The 13,674-nt window shown below is 36.2% G+C and overlaps 1 protein-coding gene across 2 annotated transcripts in view; it reads left to right on the top strand.

Annotated features, from left to right (window-relative positions):
* Nucleotides 1–13,674, top strand: part of EPHA3 (EPH receptor A3) — a 412,939-nt gene that overhangs the window by 336,488 nt on the left and 62,777 nt on the right. For both annotated transcript variants that reach the window (XM_010847913.1, XM_010847912.1), the window contains exons 8-9: nt 7,334–7,436; nt 8,138–8,205. In XM_010847913.1, the coding sequence (XP_010846215.1) occupies nt 7,334–7,436; nt 8,138–8,205 (171 nt within the window). The remainder of the gene's footprint in view (nt 1–7,333; nt 7,437–8,137; nt 8,206–13,674) is intronic.

The following is a 13,674-nucleotide window of genomic DNA, read 5'->3' as shown; positions in this document are numbered from 1 at the left end:
GCAATTATTTCACATGCTATCAAAGTCATGCTCAAAATCCTTCAAGCTTCAACAATATGTGAACCAAGAACTTCCAGATATTCAAACTGGATTTTAAAAGGCAGAGTATCAGAGATCAAATTAACAACATCCTTTGGATCACTGAAAAAACAAGAGAATTCCAGATAACATCTACTTCTGCATCATTAATTACACTAAAGCCTTTGGCAGTGTAGATCATTACAACTGTGGAAAAATTTTTAAGAGATTGGAATACCAGCCCACCTTACCTGTCTCCTGCGAAATCTGTATGCAGGTCAAGAAACAACAGTTAGAACCAGTCATGGAACAATGGACTGGTTCCAAATTGGGAAAGAAACAACAGTTAGAACCAGTCATGGAACAATGGACTGGTTCCAAATTGGGAAAGGAGTCAAGGCTGTATATTGTCACCCTGCTTATGTAACTTACATGCAGAGTACATCATGTGAAATGCCAGGCTTGATGAAGCACAAACTGGAATAAAGTTTGAAGGGAGAAATATCAATAACCTCAGATATGCAAATGACACCACCCTTATGGCAGAAAGCAAAGAGGAATTAAAGAGCCTCTTGCTGAAGATGAACAAGAAAGTAAAATGCTGGCTTAAACTCAGCATTTAAAAAACGAAGATCATGGCATCTGGTCCCATTACTTCATGGCAAATAGACGGGGAAAAACTGGAAGCAGAGACAGACTTTATTTTCTTGGTTTCCAAAATCACTGTGGACAATGACTGCAACCATGAAATTAAAGATGCTCTTTGGAAGAAAAGCAATGAGAAACCTAGACAGTGAATTAAAAAGCAGAGACATTACTTTGCCTACTAAGTTCCATATAGTCAAAGCTATGGTTTTTCCAGTAGTCACGTATGTATGTGAGAGTGGGACAATAAAAAAGGCTGAGTGCCAAAGAATTGATGCCTTTGAACTGTGGTATTGGAGAAGACTCTTGAGAGTCCCATGGACTGCAAGGAGATCAAACCAGTCAATCCTAAAGGAATTCAACCCTGAATATTCATTAGAAGGACTGATGCTGAAGCTGAACTCCAACACTTTGGCCAGCTTATGGGAAGAACCAACTCATTGAAAAAGACCCTGATTCTGGGAAAGATTGAAGGCACAAGGAGAAGGGGATGATAAAGGATGAGATGGGGGGATGACAAAGGATGAGATGGTTGGATGACATCAGCAACGCAGTGGACATGAGCTTGAGCAAGCTCCAGGAATGGTGAAGGACAGGGAAGCCTGGCCTGCTGCAGTTCATGGGGTCACAAAAAATTGGACAAGACTGAGCAACTGAACAATAACAGCAGCAATATTTAATATCCTGTGATAAAACCATAGTGGAATAGAATAGGAAAGAATTTGAAAAAGAATATATATGTATAACTGTCACTTTGTTGTACAGCAGAAATTAATTAATACAGCATTGTAAATCCACTAGACTGTACTTCAATAAAATTTTTATATATACATATACATATATATATATACATATATATGTACAAAACAATTCCAGAAAATTCCAAAAAGCACAACTTTAATTTATGGCAATCCAGCAACTATTTACATTGCATTAATTTTTATTATATATTATTAGTAATCTAGAGATGCTTCAATGTATAAGTCAGGATGTGTTTAAGTTATATGTAAATACTACATCAATTTATAAAAGGGACTTTAGCATACTTAAATTTTGGTATCTATAGAAGGTCCTGGAACCAATCCCCCTTGGATGGCAAAGAGGATTCAAGTCTCAGATATGGAGTCTGTATGTTAGACCTCACCTAATCTTCCTGTGATGGAATGAACATGGAGAAATCACCCTTTGAGGACATAAAAACAAGGATGCAAAATACCGTGGAAGTCCAAATCTCTGTGAAGAGGTTTAAAACAAATTTAAAATTTTAGATGCCGCAATAATAAATTACAACTGCAATTTAAAATTTTCCGTTCTAAGTCTTTTTATAAATTTTAAGTGCCACAAAGAAAGTTCCTCATTTTGAAATGATTGTAGATGGAATTTTTCCAAACTTTTAAATAGTTATTGGCATTAACAACACCAAAATGAATAGTTGCTTTAACAAGAGAGATCACAAATCACAGAACTATAAAAATCAAATATTTATTATATAGTGTGTTACAAACTAGGCATATTGAGGAGCAGGAGGTGCAGAACACCATTAGATAAATATGTATTATATTAATGCGTAGTTTGGAACACCAGTCTAACCTCACACATTCTTAATTAGCAGTTAACCCTGTCTGATAAGTAAATTTGCAAAACCAACCACAAATTCTACAATTGTAATGTGATTCCAAATTTACCACAGATAGAGCTGTGGTCATGTTATGCATGATCTTCTAATGAGGCATCAGTGTCTGAGGTTTAAGAAATATCCCATTTAAAAATGAGATTCTTAGGACTTTTGCAAACAAGTTTTATATTTGCTATATTTCCATTGATTGATAGATCAGATGAAAAGAAGATAGAGAGAAAGTGAACTTTTTTTAATACCCTCCTCCATTTATAAAAATCTTTCAATTGCACAGTTTGATTTTTTTTTAATCCATTCACTCTTAGTATTTTACTATAGATTTCTTCCAGAGTTTAAAAATAAGTAAATATAGGTTTAAACATTACCTTTTTTCTTAGGGAAAAAAAGAAAAAAAATGAAAACTCTCACTTCATTTTTTAAATCAAAATGATATCTTCATAAGAACTCTAAGGATTTTTCTTATTTATTACAGATTGATATTTAGAAGATATAAAAAACCTCCTGCTTGGAATTAACAGTATATTGATTATTCTAGTTTTTATTTTTTTAATTATAAAGTTTTACTCATAAGACATATAAATATTTCTTAGTAGAACATAGTTTACTTTTATCTGGAATTTAGTTAGTATTTTTTGATCTTGGTTTACCATAACCATATATTTTCCTAAGTGATTTAAAGTTTCTTACTATCAGGTCAAAGAATCTGCCTGCAATGTGGCAGATCCCGGTTCAATCCCTGGGTTGGGAAGATCCTTGGAGAAGGGAATAGCTACCCCACTCCAGTATTCTTGCCTGGAGAATTCCACAAATGAAGGAGCCTGGATGGCTGTAGTCCATGGGGTCACAAAGTCAGACATGACTGAGCGACTAACACACATTATCTATGTGTCAGTGCTTTACATTTATTATCATCATTTTATAGAAGAGGAAACTGAGGCTTAGAGAAGTTAAGTAAGTTTTCTAAAGTTACTCAATTGGTAAATTATGGGTCTGATTCTAGAACCCATGTATTTTTGTGACAGTATGTAAGGTATTCTCATAAACATGTAATCTGATCCCATTCAGTAAGCTATTCAGATACTATTATTTATTTTTATCCGTGGTCTAGGACACAGAGTTCTTTTTTTTTTTTTTCCCTTCCTGAGATTGCAAAGCTAGTAAGTAAAGTCAATGAGCCTAGAGTCTCCAGATTTTGGAGTACTGATCCAGTGCTGCTATTGCACATTAAAAAGGAAAAGAAAGAAAGTTATGCTAAGTCCCCCAGAAAACTTACAGAGTATATATGAGTAAAAGGACTTTCATAGAACAAAGATGGCATCCACCAAAGCAAGACGTCCAGACATGGAACAGTGTGGCATGTTTGAGAAAACTGACAGTCTAATATTTTAGAAACCCTGTGGGCAGAAACTGAATCTGGAGTGTGTGCTTTGTGACTACAAAAGGAAGGTGCAGTGTAGGCTTAAGAAAGGGACCCTGGCGTAAACTGACACCCATTAGGATGACCGTGACACACCACTTCAGTCTCCAATGTCTTAGTTTCCCTATCTGAAAACTGGGAAAGATCACTATCGTGACTCCATATGGTTTTTATATTGATTAAGTTAATTGATGTTTATAAAGTACTTAAAATATCACCTGGTATAGTAGTATAGCAGGCACTGTGTGTGTCCTGTTTAAATGTATAGTACGTAATTTGAACATCCAAGGAATTTGTGGAACAAACATATATGGGATAAAGCTGAGTTTTGGCATTGGAAGAGCTTATTGGATATTACTATTCAAGAAGATTGGCCTGGGGACAATTCAGTCAGCATTGCTAAATGCTTCATACTGCCTTTTCATTGTTTCTAATGAATGCGTATGCAGCAACTTTAATCTCTTGGACCCTATTTTTAGGGGTTATTAAGAACGCCTGATAAAAGTAGAGTGGAACCATTATATAAAGAACTTTGTATATCAAAATTAGACTGTCGTATGTAATTTTGTAAGATATGGAGTACTTTTTCCGGTTCTTCACAAGGAAAAGGAAATAACAAAAATAGTTTTATTAAATCCTTATTATGTGTTTAGCACTGTTCTAGTATTTAACTTGTATTAACTCCTTTAATCCTTACAACAATCATATTACATCACATAGCAAATTGGTACAAAGCCGGGCATTCTGCTCTTGAGAATGTACTCCTCACCAGTCTTCCTTAGGGAAAGACAGTGGACAGCGTGTGTAGGATGGACAAAAATGGGAAGAGACTAGACACAGGGGAAGCAGTTTGCTGTGGGAAACAGAGTCAAACTAAATTTCTAAGAATTATAATAGATATAGATTGTTGACAGTATGCCACATAAAACTATTAGACAACTCTATCACACACATTTAATCAATATTATTCTTTCAAATGTTTGCCAATTTCCAGCACAAAAATAATTTGATTTGGTCATGTGTTTTTAGATAGTCTCTGGAATTTATCTATATTGAGAACTAGAGGGAATTGTAGAGGGGTCAAGTTTAATCCTGTCTTTGATGAAAAGAAAATTCTTTTTTTCTGTCATGTTTAGTCTCCTAGCTTCTCTGACCTTTATTTTATAAACTGGATAAAATTTACCAAAGCATGAGATAAAGTGATTATTATATGTTCATGGAACATTATTGAATTACAAGGTTAAGTTATTTTACAAATGACTCATGATGTATAGCCAACGGATAGGGATGCATCAGTTCAGGTTTTCTGGAAAGCAGATACTAAGGTAGAATTACAAGAGCTTTGGGGAGGGAAGGGAAGGGAAACAGATAAAAAATAAAACAGGAGGAGCGGATATGGCCAAGCAGAGCCTCAGACTGAGATGTAGGTCAGCCATCTATGAAGACAGAAAGAAAGCCGAGTTCAGAATAATGAGCCTCAGAAAGCAACGCAGCTCCGAGAGTCTCACCAAGCTAATGGTGAGCCCCAGAATGAAGATCACCCTTTGCAGGAGTTGTGCATGGGGCACAAGTAGCCTGGCTCCAGTCCCCTTGCCATGGTTAGTCATTGAGGAGAGTGTGACTGCAGTGGATACTGAAGGCGCAGCAGCTGGAGGCTGTCTGCCCACTGCAGGCTTGGCAGTAGAGAGATCCTAGCAGGCACTCCCACGACTGCCATGGAAGTATAAACAATAGTTTTCTGGTTGTAAAGAATAAAGTGCTTGCAACAGTTTATATTATGAGTATACCATCCTACCACACTCAGTTCTTTTTTTTTTTTCAGATGTTTAGAAAACTTCTAATAGTCTATCTGCCATGTTATTTTTTTTTAATTTGCATCATTTAACTATTCCCTAAATTGAAGTATTTTGGAGAAAATCTTCCAGCCTTAGATTTTCATCAGGCTCAAGATGTGACCTTGGTTTCTGAAGCGGTGATAATATAACTTAACCGTCTCTTCTAAGCTCTTCTTTTGATACCCAACTCATTTATTTGTTTAATCAGCATTTATGAATATAAAAACAATAAATGTTAAAGTATGAGTCTATGAGAGGGAATGTTCCAGGAAGTGTGCATATTTTAGAAAGTATAAAGATTAGAATGTTTATGGATTTTGTTAGCAGATGAGGCTAGAGATTTAGACAGAGAACAGATCCTAAACGGAATACACACATTTTATCCAGAAAGTGACAAAGAGCCCTGCAAAACTTTTATACATGAGAATGACAAAATCAAACTCATGGTTTAGCAGGAATACTCCAGTGGCCAGCTAAGATAGGCAAGGCCTGCAAATAGAGATCAGTTGGGAATTTTTTTATTGTTATCCAGAAGAGAAATGAAGACAGAAACTAAAATATTTAAAAGAATTTCATGATTAATTGGATGCAGAATAATCAGGAGAGGGAGAAGACAGGTGACTTTATATTTATGGCCTACATCTTTGTTACTTAAAATGCTGTGGTCTAAAATCAGCAGCATCAGCATTACTAGGAGCTCATAAGATATGCACAGTTTCAGTCCCCACTCCAGACCGCCTGAAACTGCTTTCTTCAAAAGATCCTCAAGTGATTTATGTGAATAAGTTAGAGAGCAAACCCTGGGAGATAGTGAAGGACGGAGAAGTCTGGTGTGCTGCAGTCCATGGGGTCACAAAGAGTTGGACACAATAGCAAATGAATAACAAAGTTAGAGAAGCATTGGGTTTAGTCAAGGGTCAGTAAACATTTTCTGTAAGGGGCTAGAAAATAAATATTTTATGCTTAGTGTACATACAGTTTCTGTTGCTCCTATACAACTTCACTAATTTTAGTATAAAAGCTGCCATAGACAATGAACAAATAAATGAATGTGGCTATGCTCCAATGCAATTTTATTTATGGACACCAAAGTTTGAATTTTATATAATTTTCTCATATCACAAAATCTTCTCTTGATTTGTTACAACCATTAAAAAATATAAGTTGTTCTGAGTTTCTGAGCTGTACAAAAATTGATGGCAGGCCAGATTTGGCTCCTGGAGAATATTTGCTAATACCTGGTGTTGGTGAGTGAGTGAGTGATGGGCCATTTACTAAGGTAGGAAATACAGGGACAGGAACAATTTGTTGGTGAGATGTGTTGAGGTCCATAGGACAGGTATTATACCATCTTTTAAATAAATACAGACGTTAGAGACTAAGCAAACTAATGAGAAAGTTTTTGTATTTCATTCTGGGAAACTTGAACTATCCCCTGTATTTCTCTGATGATTTCTATTTATCTGATGAGCCTCTTGCCAATGAGTATAAAGAAAACCAGTTCAGCATGTTTCGTGCAGTAGATGCTCAACTAGTGAGCATTTCATACCATGAAAACAGAGTATTTATTCTTATTAATCAGAAACTTCAAGTAAAACTATACAAAATGTCTATCATTTTACACTAAATGAAGAATTCTTTTTACGTTGTATTAGACAGCAAGCCATCTTTTAGGTAAAAGCAGAAAAAATATGACTTAATTTATCAACTTTTTCAGGTAAAGTTTAGTTATGCTCTGTCAATGCCTATTTTTTTCTTATTGTTTTCTCTCCAACCTCACAGCTTTCTCCATCTCTGGTGAAAATAGCCAAGTGGTAATGATTGCCATTTCAGCGGCGGTAGCAATTATCCTCCTCACAGTCGTCACCTATGTTTTGATTGGGAGGTGCGTTCACAGTCTGTTTTACAACTTACTTTCATTACTGCATTGCTTGTTCCCCTCAATTGCCACTAAACTCTGAAGAGTTTAGTCAATAAGTTATTTTAACGAATAAGAATGTCTCCACTTGTATTCTAGATCTTTCTTTTTTCTCCCTTTCTTTTGATTCTCCACCTTTAGTTTCGAGTTTCTTTTTTTCATTAATTTCGTGCCCCACTCTCCAAAACATACCGTTTCTCTTCTCTCTTCTGACCTCACTCTTAGTTTTTACTTTCTTTTTCCAATTATCGCTTCTCTCATCAAATACACCCCAGATTTCCCTGACACTTTCTCACCCAGAACACTGGCTACACTGCACAGCACTAATCACTAACAATGGAAACTTTACCCTCCATTCATTCTAACAGCAGTTGTTTTTAAAAAAATACTATAAACACTTGCTAGGGCCATTATAAAACCTGAACTGAAGGAGTCTGCACAGTGGGGAAGCTACTCTCCATATCTCCTCATTAGGCAGCTTTCCAGGATCCCCAGAGAAAGAAGCTTTCTCTAGAGGATTTAGAAAATATGAAGTCATTAAACTTTCACTAAAGCATTTAATTGTTCATAGAAAATGCTTTTTTGTGTGTGCTTTGCACATTCTGAACATAGATCATTGTTTTCAGTATATTTATTTTCTGTGTTCTCTTCCTTTGATTCACCTCTAGGTTCTGTGGCTATCATAAGTCGAAACATGGTGCAGATGAAAAAAGACTTCATTTTGGGAATGGACACTGTAAGTTTCTAAACATGTTTGGTGTCTTGGTTTTACCATTTCAGTTTTAGCAGTTGTTGACTTAAAACTGGATAACTTCCCCCTGACATAGAGAATTCAGAAGGTTGAGCAAGTTCCATTTATTTCAAATGGAGAAAGGAATCCACGGCTCTGCATTAAGTAATTTTTACGTGTCTGTATTGCAGCATACTTAAACTAACATGAAGGGCAACTGGTGGTTTATATTCAAATAATGCTCATGATGGGAAGTACATAACTATAGTCAGCTCTGCATGGCTGAAAGGCAAAGCGTATCTTCAATTTCCTTATTACTAGTTATTTGCTGAAATCTAAATAGGAATCTTTTTTCCTTTCTTAACTGCCAAGTAAATATAAACAACCTTTGTTTATGTGAAATGCCTGACTCCATTTTGTCAACCAACCAGGAGAAAGCCTTTAGAATAAACTTTACTTTGGAGTTACATGATATATCCAATTGGTAAGGAAGTCAATGCTTTCCCTTCTTATTTTAATATCAAACAATTTAGTCTATTTTTAATATTCTTTAAAAGAAATACTCTTTTAAGAAACAAAGTATTTATAGCTAATAAAAAGACTTTTTTTTTTCCTTCTGGCGAAACAAATCATTCCAAGTGTTTTGCTTTTCCAAACTATGGCTCAGTTTATTGTGGCGATTACTAATCAGTGGCATGTCCTCCTGGAAATTAGTACAAAGATTATACTCATTCTTATATGTTCTCCAATAATCTCACTGTAACTAATGTAGTCTTGTAAGCATTACTTTCTTTGACATTCACTGTTGCCTTCTATTGGAGAAGGCAATGGCAATCCACTCCAGTACTCTTGCCTAGAAAATCCCATGGACAAAGGAGCCTGGTAGGCTGCAGTCCATGAGGTCGCTAAGAGTTGGACACGACTGAGTGACTTCACTTTCACTTTTCACTTTCATTCATTGAAGAAGGAAATGGCAACCCACTCCAGTGTTCTTGCCTGGAGAATCCCAGGGACGGGGAAGCCTGGTGGGCTGCCGTCTATGGGGTCGCACAGGGTCGGACACGACTGAAGCGACTTAGCAGCAGCAGCAGTTGCCTTCTATAAATGCTTTCAGTTCAACATGATACTTCCTATTAGTCATTGAACTTCCATCTAAAGGTTGTAACTTTGCAGTAAAAACTTGATGACCTGTTGTTACCATGCAGGAAGCATATAGTAGATTAAAAAAAAAAAAGTGTTTTCCAAAATGTAAGTTAAAGTAGGATAGACAGAAAGGCAGAGTTCACAGAGAGCATTGTTTGATTTTTCCATCTCATTATAGAATAATTCACAGAAAAACCAATATCAATAATATAATATCAATATCTCAATCCGGAGTAGTTAGGTTTGCAACTCAAAAGTTTTAAAAGAGTGCATGAACAAGTTACAGGATATTTATCTAGCTTTTCCTTCATGATCCCACAAAACACTGCATCACATTCACCGTGCATAAATTAGTCAAAACAGTTGCATTCCTGTGGATTAAGTTCATCTTAATCTGAGTTGGACAATGGATGTAAATACTGTCTTTAGAGCAGGCCGTACTGATTTGGTTCTTTATATAGGAATTATAAATCTCATAAACTTGAAGCATTGATAAATTTCTGTGCACCAATTTTAAGCAGGTTCCTCTATGACTCCAATCTGCTTTAGCTGTTTGTTTTTATGGTGGAGTTTGCTGAAGCTTTAATTTTCTTCAAACACAATATACTTATGATAGCCAAAAAAAAACGAAATGTGTTTTACCCTAGCTTTAAGGACATAAAGTACCTTATATGCCTGTCATAAACTTTCTGTGTCTTAATGCTACAGCTGGTTTATTTCAACCATTTATTTGGTATTACTTTGAAAAGCTCTAGCTATGAACCATTCCCTCCAGCCTTGTTACAAATCCTATAATATTGCTTCAAAAGGAAAGAAATGTGTTTCACCTCCTAAGATCCTGTCCCCTTGCCCTCTCTGCCTGGGCCTTTTTACTTTTTTGCTATCCTTAGGGCAACTCATGCTGGTAAAATGGAAATGTAAATTACTGTGTTTGCACAGAACGAGCTGTAAAGTAGTGCAGCTTAACACGTGTGCATGTGTTTATTATCTGGTTTTCTTGACACAGCCCAGTTACTCTGTGTGTTGCCCTTAATTATTGGTGTGAAGGGATTATGCGCTTGCATCCTGAATCACCTGATTCCTGGAACCTCTGGGGATGGCAGTTAAAAATCAGCAGCCAGAGCTCCCACAGTGAACAGGCCATTTTTCTTGGAGATGTGTGTATATGTGTTTATATTTGTTTTGTTTCTCTAAATGTCATGTGGATAGAAAAGCCATTTACTTGATTTTAATCAATCATGAAGAATTTGATTGATTTTATACAGGAATGACTATTTAATTTTTAGATTATTTAGTAATATGGATACTCTCTAGGGTTGACAGGAATGGAATGGTAACTCTAAAGGACACTTTCAAGACTGTTTAAAGCTGGTGCTTATTTAAAATGTTTGAGACATCCTTCCTAACAACTCATTTTAAAATCTTCTTTGTAATTCCTTCTTTAAATTTACGTATAGTTGATTTACAATATTAGTTTCACATGTACAGCATAGTTATTCAGGATTTTTGCAGATCATATGCCATTAAAAGTTACTATGAGTAAATGGCTATAACTTCTATGCTAAACAATATATTTTTGTTGCTTACCTAATTTATATGCAGCAATTTGTATCCCTTAGCCCCATATCCATATTTTGCCAGTAAATATCGCCCAAGTTGATTTCCTTAAAGTCGGCAAAGTGGAATATTTGTAACTGTTTACTAGAAAGAAAAATATTTTTCATGTAATTTTAAAAAATGCTACCATTTCTCTTGAAAAGGAATGCCAGATTTTCTTACTTTACTAGTCCCCAAACTTAAAATGACTAGCGGGAAAATCAAAACGGGATGGTCACATATTCTAGCCTCCATTTGATGTGTCTTCTTTAAAATGTAACCAAAATGACTATACAGAAAGGTTCTAAGAAGACTTCATTTCTTGACATCTTTTACTAAATCTTTGGTTACTTTTACTGTTTTCCTTACCCCAAAGCAAGAAAATCTGTTTGCTTGTTTTACAGTAAAATGTTTTAGTATTGATAATATAGAAATAGTTCTAGTGTAATAATAAATAATAGTAGACCACTGTACTAAAGAGTGACTATTTTTATATGAAGCAATAATGCTTATAATAACAGCAGAAGCATGCAAGCTGATGTGTGAGCTCCAAAGAAATGGGCATTTTTGAGCTCAAATTCTGTCTCCAGGAAACCAAAGGATATTTCTATTTGTGAATAACCTTCTTAACATGAAGCTATTAATAATGGCAATAGGCTCTGTCTTTTCCTGGGCAATAGCTACAATCACAGGCAGTCAATGCTAGGCACTTGAAAAGCATATTTTTCAGAGCTTTCCTCCTCTTATGCCTAGTACGTTCTTTGTACTGCAGAAAAGTAGAGTTCTTACTTCAAAGCAACTCCACTCACAGTTTGCCCAGAGCAAGGGCAAAAAACTTACTACTTCTCCTTTTTTGTGAATGTTGATTCCCTAGCTATGAGTGTCACCTCAATTATCAACACTCTGCCCTTGGATGGAGAGTGGTTGCCTTTTTCCAGTGTTGGGGTCAACACCAGGCCAAGGAAGGAGAGTCACTAACCCATCTTCTCCTCAATTCTCCATGTGCGCCCTCACCTTTCATACCTGTTCTGCTGCCTCAACAGCTTCTGAAGAAGCGGCTGAGGAAAACAGTTTTTACCTCCAGTCTCTCCCACTCACCATTTCTCTTATAATCCATTTATTCTTATGCTTTGTATTTCTTTACTCAAAACGTCTATGGAGGTTTCCCAGGAACGTAAATTATTATGTGATGTAACATGGCATTCACAGAGTCATCCTGTAGATTAGCAAACTAACCATTTCTTAATCTAAATTCTGAAATCCTGGACTCATTGGCTGAATGGCCATTGTGCTGAAGGCTCTCTGGAACAATTGCTCTCATGACAGTCCCTACATCTGTTTCATGTGAACTACCAAACTGACTCAAAGACACCTTCAGAAATTCCAGAATGTTCAGGTGTGATTTTGCCATTAAGATTTTTCTATTAAAAAGTGGTATCAGAAAAGACAATGTCTGATTTTATTTGCTAATTTAGGATGTTAAAAAAATCCTTCAATAATATAGTGTGATAAGAAAAAAAATATATCACTATTAGGTGTCCACTTTCCTAGCTAAAATAATTTTACTAATGTTACTAACACTAAAATAAAAATCAGTTATATTGGTGCATAAAGTGTGGGAGTTTATTCTATTATTATTTAATGTTAAAGCATTAGTGTTATGTACTTTAATAGATTTTAGGTTTCCTTTTTAGAGAAAGTTTTCAGAGAAAGTGTCTTGAACATTCCAAATTGTTTATAATGTGAATTATTTTTCTAAATGATAGAAATTTCATTAAAATTAAATCAAATTCAAAATGATTCCCCTATATCTTTTTTTTTATTTAATTTTATTATATTTTTAAACTTTACATATATTTTTTGTCTGTGCAATTTTAATTTGGAACATTGTGAATATTTTCTACCTTCAGAATGATTAAATAAACTATGAAGAAAGTTTATATTTGATAAGCTATAAGTATGATTTATGTTGGGAATTTAGCTCTTTGGCACCATTATTAAACTTATAGATAATAATTGTATTGCCTTTAACTATATTGAAAAGCTGGGTGGTCACCTTCCCAGGTGACCGTAGTGGTAAAGAATCCGCCTGCAAATTAAGGAAACTTTAGAGATGTGGGTGGGAGAAGGAGATGGCACCCCACTCCAGTACTCTTGCCTGGAAAATCCCATGGGCTGAGGAGCCCGGTAGGCTGCAGTCCATTGGGTCGCTAAGAGTCACACACAACTGAGGGACTTCACTTTCACTTTTCACCTTCATGCGTTGGAGAAGGAAATGGCAACCCACTCCAGTGTTCTTTCCTGGAGAATCCCAGGGACAGGGGAGCCTGGTGGGCTGCTGTCTATGGGGTCGCACACAGAGTTGGACACGACTGAAGCGACTTAGCAGCAGTAGCAGTAGCAGAGATGTGGGTTTAATTCCTGGGTCAGGAAGATCCCCTTGAGGAGGGTGTGGCAACCCACTCCAGTGTTCTTGCTTGGAGAACCTCATGGATAGAGGAGCCAGCTGGGCTACGATCCGTAGGGTCACAAAGAATCAGACACAACTGAAGTGACTTAGCATGGACACATGTTGAAAAGCTCCACACAGTAAGATTTCAGTTGCTGCTGCTGCTAAGTCGCTTCAGTCGTGTCCAACTCTGTGCGACCCCATAGACGGCAGCCCACCAGGCTCCCCCTCCCTGGGATTCTCCAGGCAAGAACACTGGAGTGGGTTGCCATTTCCTTCTCCAATGC

Source organism: Bison bison, unplaced genomic scaffold, assembly GCF_000754665.1.
Source record: "Bison bison bison isolate TAMUID 2011002044 unplaced genomic scaffold, Bison_UMD1.0 scf7180017864258, whole genome shotgun sequence".
Lineage (NCBI taxonomy): Eukaryota > Metazoa > Chordata > Mammalia > Artiodactyla > Bovidae > Bison > Bison bison.
Note: the sequence above shows the minus strand (reverse complement) of the source record. Positions and strands in the feature narration are given on the sequence as shown.